General features: G+C 47.6%; 1 protein-coding gene across 6 annotated transcripts in view; it reads right to left on the bottom strand.

The window, feature by feature from the left end:
* Positions 1–4,892, bottom strand: part of Specc1l (sperm antigen with calponin homology and coiled-coil domains 1 like) — a 99,216-nt gene extending 94,324 nt beyond the window's left edge. Inside the window, exons 1-2 of one of the 6 annotated variants that reach the window (XM_045132080.1) lie at positions 3,921–4,311; positions 2,350–2,407 (exon numbers count right to left, since the gene is read on the bottom strand). Coding sequence is in view for 1 of the 6 variants with exons in the window: in XM_045132076.1 (XP_044988011.1) it covers positions 3,921–3,970 (50 nt within the window). In the remaining 5 variants the exon portion in view is untranslated. Of the gene's footprint in view, positions 1–2,349; positions 2,408–3,920; positions 4,312–4,333; positions 4,578–4,802 lie in introns of those variants that run through there. The other 5 variants (XM_045132082.1, XM_045132077.1, XM_045132079.1 and 2 more) reach the window with 5 other exon arrangements.
* Between the last annotated feature and the right edge of the window lie 5,190 nt (positions 4,893–10,082).

Genomic DNA, 10,082 nt, shown 5'->3' with positions numbered 1-10,082 from the left:
CATCCTGAGACTACAGAGTAAACTCCAGATCAGCCTGGACTAGAGCGAAAACCTACCTTGAAAAACCAAAAAAAATAAAACTAGCATTTGGCACCAGGCACGGTGGCACACGCCTTTAATCCCAGCACATGGGAGACAGAGGTAGGAGGATCTCTGTGAGTTCGAGGCCACCCTGAGACTACATAGTGAATTCCAGGTCAGCCTGAGCTAGAGCGAGACCCTACCTCAAAAAACAAACCAAAAAAAACCCTACCATCTGGCATCATAAATAACACTACATTGTTTTTAATTTTATTTATTTTAAAGAAAGAGAATTGGTGCACCAGGGCCTCAGCCACTGCAATCAAAATCAGATCTTGTGCCACTTAGCATGCATGGGTGACTTTGCACTTGCCTCACCTTTATGTATCTGGCTAACATGGGATCTGGAGAGTCGAACATGGGTCCTGAAACTTCACAGACAAGTGTCTTAACCACCAAGCCACCTCTCCAGCCCTACTTCATTATTTTAAAATATTTACTTATTTATTTATTTGAGAGACAGGTAGCATTAGTGTGCCAGGCCTCCAGCCACTGCAAATGAACTCCAGATGTGTGTGCCACCTTACGTGGGTCCTGTGGACTCAAACCTGGGTCCTTTGGCTTTGCAGGCAAGTGCCTTAATTGCTAAGCCATCTCTCTAGCCCTTCATTTTTTTTTTATTAACGACTTCCAGATCCCATGGTAATGACTCCCTCCTCTCACTGCCACTTGCCCCTTTGAAACTCCACTCTCCATCATATCCCCTCCTCCTCTCAATCAGTCTCTCTTTTATTTTTCATTTTTTTTAATAGGGTCTAGATATTTTACTCAGATTGGCCTCAAACCCCCAGGCTTCAGCAATCCTCCAGCCTCAGCCTCCCACAGAGCTGGAGATACAGGATCACACCACCACGCCCAATTAGATGCTTAATTTTTAACATCTAGAAACTAGGAGGATGTTTTAAGAAATGACAGTGCTAAGCTGGAGACATGGCTTAGCAATTAAGATGCTTGCCTAGGAACCCTAGGACCTAGGTTTGATTCCCCAGAACCCACATAAGCCAGATGAACAAGGTGGAGCATGTGTCTGGGGTTTGTTCGCAACGGCTGGAGGCCTTGGCAGTCATTCTCTACCTGCCTCTTTCTCTCTCTCAAATAAATAATAAATAACATTTAAAAGAAAAAGAAATGACAGTGCTTTTAGTAAATTTAGTGTCATAAAAACTCCCACATTGTCCTTTTTTTTCTTAACTAAAATATTTTATTTGGCCAGTATGGTGGCACACACCTTTAATCCCAGCACTTGGAAGGACAGGTACCCTGAGACTACACAGTGAATTCCAGGTCAGCCTGTGCTACATACCCTACCTGGAAAAACCAAAAATATTTATTTTTTTGAGAAAGAGAGAATGGACATACCAGGGCCTCTACCCACTGCAAGCTACTCCAGATGCCTGTGCACCTTGTACATCTGGCTTATGTGGGTACTGGGAGTCAAGCCTGGGTCCTCAGGCCTTGCAGGTAAGCACCTTAACCACTATGCCATCTCTCTAGCCCATCATGTTTTGTTGAGGCAGGGTCTCACTCTAGCCCAGGCTAACCTAGAATTGACTACACAGTCTCAGGTTGGCCTGGAACTCCTTTAATTCACTGCTGCTCTCCTACCTCTGCCCCAAGAGTGCTGGGTTAAAAGTGTACACAACCACACCTGGCTTGTTTTGTTTTTCTCCCACTCAAAACTCCATTTGGGGTGATGCAAGATTTATTCTCACTTACTTTATAACACAGCGTGTCCTCTCCTAGTGACTTTGAGAACAACTACAAACACTGTAGTGGGATTAGTAAGAAAACCCATAAAAGGACCCTTTAATGTTAAAATTGGCATCAAAGGACCCTTTCTGCATCCCTAACTTTAAGAATGGCAAGGGGCCACTGGGCGTGTTGGCGCACGCCTTTAATCCCAGCACTCGGTAGACAGAGGTAGGAGGATCTCAGTGAGTTCAAGGCCACCCTGAGACTACATAGTGAATTCCAGATCAGCCTGAACTAGAGTGAGACCCTACCTGGGGAGGGGGGGGGAATGGCAAGTGAAGGTCCTCACAGTAAGTTTGCTTGCCCAAGGCCACAAATCCCACCAGGAGAATCTAGCCAACCTCTTGACACCGTCACCATTCCTCTAGCACAGTGAGCGGCTTACGTAACCCCTTGTACAAGGTCGCTATGTGATTTAAATATGCATATTAGTATTTGGTAAGACCTCTGGTTAAGAAAACCCAGCCCTGATAGGAATTTTCAACCTTTGTGACCTGAGAGGACCAACTGACTCACCTGGTAAGATGTGTGGTGTCCAGTCAGTTCTGCAAGGGAACCTCTGCTACAAAGTCACCTGTCAAACAGGATGCAGAGACACATCCTCCAAGTTCAAGCTTCAAACAGAACTTCTGGAACAAATTTCACCTTAGCCACACCCAGTGTAATTACTCTCCATTCACTATGGTTCTAAGCTTGCCACTGCTATTCAGACTGCCCAAGGCACTTTTACTAGGGCATGATGATAATCACTTTCTTACTGAAAATGTCAAGGAAATCCCTACACACCTATGATAATCACAGGCACTGTCAAGAAATCTACAGTTGCTGAGTTTTAAAAGGCTGCTTTGCAGGGAAAAGGAGAGTGGAAGACAGGAGGAGAAAAAACAATGTGGGAGCTGAAGAGATGGCTTAGTGGTTAAGGCGCTTGCCTGCCAAGTCAAAGAACCCCGCTTTGATTCCCCAGTACCCACGTAAACCAGATGCACAAGGTGGCGCATGCCTCTGGAGTTTGTTCGCAGTGGCTAGAGGCCCTGGCACACCCATTCCCTCTCTCTTTCCTTCTCTCTCTGAAATAAAAATTCAAAAAGGTGTTTAAAAAATATATATAATGAAACCTATTTATATACTAATTTAAAAAATAAAGCTTTTTTTTGACGTAGGGTCTCACTCTGGCCCAGGCTGACCTGAAATTCACTACGTAGTCTCAGGGTGGCCTTGAACCCATGTCAATCCTCCCACCTCTGCCTCCCGAGTGCTGGATTAAAGGTAAGTGCCAACACAGCAGGCTAGCCCCCTTGTGCATCTGGCTAATGTGGGTCCTGGGGAATCGAGCCTCAAACTGGGGTCCTTAGGCTTCACAGGCAAGTGCTTAACCACCAAGCCATCTCTCCAGCCCTAAACATTATTTTTTAAAAATTCAAGAAATAGCTGGGCTTCGAACTCACAGCCATCCTCCCACCTCCGCCTCCCAAGGATACCACCACACCTGGCTATGATATGCTTTATTTTGTTTTTGCTTTTTTTGTTTTGTTTTTCGAGGTAGGGTCTCACTCTAGCCCAGGCTTACTCGGAATTCACTATGCAGTCTCAGGTATGGTGTGCTTTTTTTGAAAAACTACTTTTATTTATTTGCAGGCACAGAGAGAATGGAAACATGAAGACCTCCTATCACAGCAAATCAACTCCAGATGCATGCACCACTTTGTGCATCTAACTTTATGTGAGTACCAGGGAACTGAATCCAGGCCATCAGGCTTTGCAAGCAAACACCTTTATCCACTGAGCTCTCTCTCAGACCCTCCTCCTTTAAAAAAAAAAATCATTTATTTATTGCCAAGAGAAACAGAAGCAGATAGAGAGAATGGGCACAGCACAGCCTCCAGCCACTGCAAACAAACTCCAGACACATGCACCACCTTGTGCCTCTGGCTTACGTGGGTAATGGGGAATCGAACTTGGGTCCTTAGGCTTCGCAGGCAAGTGCCTTAATCACTAAGCCATCTCTCCAGGGAGCCCCCACCCCAGCATTTTTTTTTCATTTTTTGTAAATCTGATACAGTCTCTCACTTTGTTAACCCCAAACTGACCTCCAAGATCTTCCTGCCTCAAGTCTACCGAGCATTAAGATTGCACGCATGAGCCAACAGCACGAGACACTGTCCACTTCATGACAAAATCATTTTTCCACCTCCAACTGGCCCTTCCTGTACTTTACAGGACAAATCATCAAGGGATCCAACAAATCAAAGTTTCCAGCATTTGAGTGATGACAGTTCGGTCTTGTCCATAGGCTGAACCGACATAGAAATGAGTTTCCTTTTCCAAGTCATCCCCTAAGGCGGCTTGTCCATGGGGGGGAGTGGGGGGACAGCAACGACAGATGTCCCCCCCATCTCAACTTAGGCAATTAACCCGGGCTGCTAGGAAATGCAAGCACTGGGCTATTCACATGCAATCTGATGTCACGAGCCAGGTTCTCAAGAATCAAAGGACACCGTGCCTGCTCCAGGACGAGCTGCTCCCGGGTCCCGCAAGAAGCAGCGGCCGGCAGTGGGTCCACGGCTCCCTCCCGCTGGACAGACAATGCGGTCCCAGCCCCGCGCAGGGGTGCGGATGGGAGGGGAGATCGGGATGCTGGGACTCCCGTCTGGGCCGGGGTTCGAGCCCAGGACCACCACCCCCTGCACCCGCCAGATCCAGCACCACCACCACCACCACCAAGGGGTCCGCGCCAGGGGCGAGCCGAGCGGCGGCCAGCCCCGACCCGAGCCCGGGACACCGACGGCGCAGGCGCGGGGCGGCTCCGGCGGAGGGCGAGGAGCGGCGGGCACGGCGCAGGCGCAGGGGGCCCGTCGGGGTCTGCGGGGCCGCCCGGGCCCGCGCGCGCGGGCGGCGCTCCGGCGGGAGGAGGAGGAGGAGGAGGACAGGGCGATGGCCGCCCGCGGAGAGGACCCGACGGGGGCTCTTACCGCGCCACGTCGCCTTCCGCTGCTCGCTGGTTCCCGGGGCTCGGGCCGGGTGACGGGTTCACCCGGGGATCGGAGGAACCACCCCGCCCCCCCTCCCCCCCGCCCGGGATCCGGGGAGTCCGGCCTCAGGCCTCCAGCCAACCCCGCGGCGTCTGCGCACAGGCCCGCCCCCTGCGCGCGCGCCGCTCCCGCCCCTCGCCGAGCCCCGCGGCCCGCCCCGTCGCCGCCGCCCGCGCATGCGCCGCGCCGCCGCCGCCCGGCCCGGCCAGACGCCCGCCACTGCGCAGGCGCGGGCAAGTCCCCCACCCCCCCCCCCCACGCCCACCCACTCCCTCTGCGCCCGCTGGGTACCACGGGCCCCGAGTACGCAGGCGCTGTGCCACAGGGCAGTGCCCCTTTTATATTATTATCTTCGTTCAGTTTTTGGAGGCAGGCTCTCGCTCTAGCCCAGGCTGACCTGGAGTTCACCCTGCAGTCTCGGGGTGGCCTCGAACCCATGGGGATCCTCCTACCTCTGCCTCCTGAGTGCTGGGATTAAAGGCGTGCGCCACCACGCCCGGCTATAAGGCCCCTTTTATATTATTATTTTTGTTTGTTTGTTTAGATTTTGGACGTAGGGTCTCCCTCTAGCCCAGGCTAACCTGGAATTCACTATGTACTCTCAGGGTGGCCTCGCTGTCATGACGATCCTCCTACTTCTGCCTCCTTAGTGCTGGGATTCAAGGAATGAGCCACCCACCTCTGGCTATATATATATATTTGGTTTTGTTTTTTCGAGGCAGGATCTAACTGTAGCCCAGATTGACTTGGAACTCACTCTGTAGGCCCAGGCCTATTTATTTATTTATTGGTCCTTTTTGCAGCTTTTCTTTTTCTTTTTTTTCTCTCCCTTTCTTTCTTTCTTTCTTTCTTTCTTTCTTTCTTTCTTTCTTTCTTTCTTTCTTTCTTTCTTTCTTTCTTTCTTTCTTTCTTTCTTTCTTTCTTTCTTTTTTCCTGCAGTGTTAGGCTTTGTGCTAGAGCTTGTAGTGATAAAGGTACCTGGAGGTTCCTCTGGACGCTGCTGGATGGCATATGAGGCAGATGGTGAGAAAAATGTACCAACCCTGCCCTCCTGGCACTCCCAGTATAGTATGACAGGGGAACGATACACACACGCACACACACCGTAAACAGCACTCCACTGTCTCCCCAAAACAAATGTTTTTTTTTGTTTGTTTGTTTGTTTTTTTTTTGGACTTAAGGTCCCACTCTAACACAGACTGACTAGGAATTTGTACTGTAGCCCCAAACTGGCCTTGAACTCAGTGAGCGATCCTCCTACCTCTGCCTCCCCAGTGCTGGGAATAAAGGCATGCACCGCCATGCCCAGCTATGACTATCTTTTATAAAGTTAAGGAAGTTCTAATATAAACCCTTTGCCATTTCTGCATCTACCCTCCCTGTGGAGCATCAACAAATCAAGATAAGGTGTGTGTATGAGACCACCAATTTCTTTTTTTCTTTCTCAAGGTAGGGTCTTATTCTAGCCCAGGCTGACTTGGAATTCACTATGTAGTCTCAGGGTGACCTTAAACTCACAGCGATCCTCCCACCCCTGCCTCCCAAATGCTGGGATCAAAGGCATATGCCACCCAGCCCGGTTCCAAATATATTGCAATCAGGGAGGGAATGGGTGCGCCAGGGCCTCTTGCCACTGCAAACAAACTCCAAACACATGCACCACTTTGTGCCTGTGGCTTCACGTGGGTTCTGGGGAGTCAAACACACTGGGTTCATTCAGATTTGCAAGCAAGCGCCTTTAACTGCTGAACTCTCTCCAGCCCACTCTCCAATTCTTACAAGCACACTTAATGGCATTTAGGGCTTACCTGGGTAACCTAGGATAATCCTTGTCACAAAAGCCTTAGTTTATTATATCTGCAAAGATCTTTTATCCCAAAAAAATATTATTTACAGGTTGCCAGGATTAGGATCTGAAACTTCTGGGGCTATTACACTCTAACAAGTATGTATTTTCTCAGTCAACATGAGGTAAGAAAGATGCGTCCACCTTGATGCATGTTATGTCTAGTATGCAAAATGAGTATCGTCTGCGTTGCTATATAGCCTTCCTTGTATGAATGTGTCACACCAGGGTTTATCCCCCTTTCTTTGGTGGACATTAGGTTGTCTGCATTAATGAGCTATTGATGAAAAGAAAATTAGAAACCGGGCATAGTGGCACACACCTTTAAACCCAGGACTTGGGAGGCAGAGGTAGGAGGATCACATGAGTTCGAAGCCACCTTGAGACTACATAGTGAATTCCAGGTCAGCCTGAGCTAGAGTGAGCCCTACCTCAAAAAATAAAAGAAAGAAAGAAAGAAAGAAAGAAAGAAAGAAAGAAAGAAAGGAAGGAAGGAAGGAAGGAAGGAAGGAAGGAAGGAAGGAAGGAAGGAAGGAAAGAAAGAAAGAAGGAAAGAAAGAAAATCAGAATAAGCAAAAGAGACTCCTGGGCTATAGACATGGCTCAGTGGATCAAGTGCTTGCTGCTCAAACCTGAATACCTGACTTCAGTTTCCAGGTCCCACACAAAAGCCACATGTGACCAGGCGTGGTGGCACACACCTTTAATCCTATCTCTTGGAGGCAGAGGTAGGAGGATCACCATGAGTTCGAGGCCACCCTGAGCCTTGAGACTACAAAGTGAATTCCAGATCAGCTTGGGTTAGAGTGAGACCCTACCTCGAAAAACCAAAAAATAAAAATAAAAATAAAAATAAAACAGCTACACATGCTGGCAGGCTTCTGTGATCCCAGCACACTGACAGCCAGATGAGAGGTAGAGGTAGGAGAAATTCCCAGCAGCTCTGATCTTGGGGAGTGCAGCAAGGAATAACAACACAGAGAGAGAAAGACGGGGTGGGGGACTGATTCTGAACAAGGTAGAAAAGTGAGGACGCCTGAAAGTTGTCCTCTGCCCACCACACAAACACGTGTACCTGCAGATCACTCACACACAAATAAGGAAGGAAAACAATTTGCAGTTTCCTGGTATCTCCAATGGCAAGCTATGCTAGAACTGATCCTTCCAGGTTGACTGATGCCTTTTGTGACCTTTGCACTCATTTATAATCCAGTGACTCGTGGAAAACAGATAGCAATGCAAATGAGTCTGACCTAAGGACAACACTCTCCAAACAGTGGGAAAGGCCAATGTTGCTTCAATTTGCAAGTTTATTTCAACATTCTCACGCTATACATTGGTCTCATCCTTGGAGTCTCCTTTGAAGAGGCAGTAGGATCTATTGACACAAAACACACAGCTGTCAGGCTGGAGAGATGGTAGAGTCATTAAGGTGCTTACCTGCAAAGCCAAAGGACTCATGTTCCACTTTCCAGATCCCCATAAGCCAGGCACACAAAGGTGAGGCAAGTGCAAGGTTGCACATGCCCACTAGGTGGCGCAAGCATCTGGCGTTCGATTGCAGTGACTGAGGCCCTGGTGTGCCAATTCTGTCTCTCAAATAAAAAATAGATTTTTTCTTTAAAAGTAAAAACAAAAAAACAAAAAAAAACCAGCTGTTACCTCAAAGGCAATAAGAGATCCTTTATTCTGGAGCCAAATATGAGCGACCATGGACTTGGGAACAAAGAATCACTTTGTCTTAAGTTCAATGTTCCAACGTATTAACAATTTCCTGATGATTTTATAGTTTCAGAACTACAAAAGTCATAAACCCAAGGCATCTTTTTCTTTTCTTTTTTGTTGTTTTTGTTTCTGTTTTTGGAGGTAGGATCTCCATCTAGCCCAGGCTGACCTGAAAATAGACGCAGACTGACCTCGAACTCACAGAGATCCTTCTACCTCAGCCTCCCAAGTGCTGAGATTAAAGGCATGCACCACCACACCCGGCTAAGGGACTTTTCAAACACATTGGTGGAAAATTCAGGTGAGCCATAGCAAAGCTAAGCTGTGGGGGGGGGGGGGCAGAATCTGTCTTATAGGCCTCAGATGTTATCTGATGACACTCTCAGCCTTCAGGTTTGTGGAAGTTGGTGGTCTATTAGTACACTGCAATAAGGTTTCACACCATAGTCACAAGGATGTTAGGTCACACACAGAGGTGGGCAGTAAATGGCTATTTAGGAACTAAAGGTAGCTCAAGGTAGGTTAACTCTGCTCCTGCAGCATTGTATCTCTCTGAGATCACAGGAGCTCTGTCAGTTCATCTTTGTTCCAAGTAGATGATGGGCTTTTTTTTCAGGAGCTTTAGTTCACACAGCATTTAATTAGTAAAATTAGTGAAACTTTTAACACGTTTATTGTATATCATGATTTTACTTTCTGAAATTTTATAGAAGTTACTCTTAGGTCTCAAAGTGTGCTGTATGGTAAATGCCACAATATGCTTAGAATGTTCAAGGTCCTGAGTTTAATTCCAAACATCACAATAATATATAATTATAAAAACTAAGCCAGCTGGGCATGGTGGCACACGCCTTTAATCCCAGCACTTGGGAGGCAGAGGTAGGAGGATTGCCATGAGTTTGAGGTCACCCTGAGACTACATAGTGAATTCCAGGTCAGCCTGGGCTAGAATGAGACCCTACTCCGGGGAGAAAAAAAATGAGACAAGCATGGTGGTGTATGCCTTTAATCCTGGCACTTGGGAGGCAAAGGCAGGAGGATCAGCATGAGTTAGAGGCCAGTCTGAGATTACCTATTGAATTACAGGCCAACCTAGGCTAGAGTTGAAGCCCTATCTGGAAAAAAAAAAAAAAACAAAAAACTGGGGATTGGAGAGATGGCTTGGTGGTTAAGGCACTTGCCTAGCTAAAAGACCTGGGTTTGATTCCCCAGTACTCATGTAAAGCCAGATGCACAAGGTGGCACATGCATCTGGAGTTCATTTGCAGTGGCCAGAGGCCCTGGTGTGCCCATTCTCTCTCTCTCTCTTTCTCAAATAATATTTTTAAAAAATGATTCACATTAGTGTTACTACTAAAATTCCTAGGGCTATAAGGAAGGGTAGCTACTTAAAAAATCAAGGGAGCTGGAGAGATGGCTTAGTGGTTAAGGCACATTCCTGTGAAACCTAAGGACCCAGGTTCAATTCTCCAGGTCCCTTGTAAGCCATATGCACATGCATCTTAAGTTCGTTGGCAATGGCTAGAGGCCCTGGCATGCCCATTTTCTCTGTCCCTCTCTCTGTCTCTAATAAATAAATAATAAATCATTAAAAACTTGAAGGGCCCAGGCTGGAGAAATGGGTTAGTGGTTAAGGCACTTGCCTGCGA

The sequence above is a fragment of the Jaculus jaculus genome, chromosome 13, assembly GCF_020740685.1.
Source record: "Jaculus jaculus isolate mJacJac1 chromosome 13, mJacJac1.mat.Y.cur, whole genome shotgun sequence".
NCBI classification, from domain to species: Eukaryota; Metazoa; Chordata; class Mammalia; order Rodentia; family Dipodidae; genus Jaculus; species Jaculus jaculus.
The sequence above is the reverse complement of the archived record's forward strand: the minus strand, read 5'-3'. Positions and strand labels throughout refer to the sequence as shown.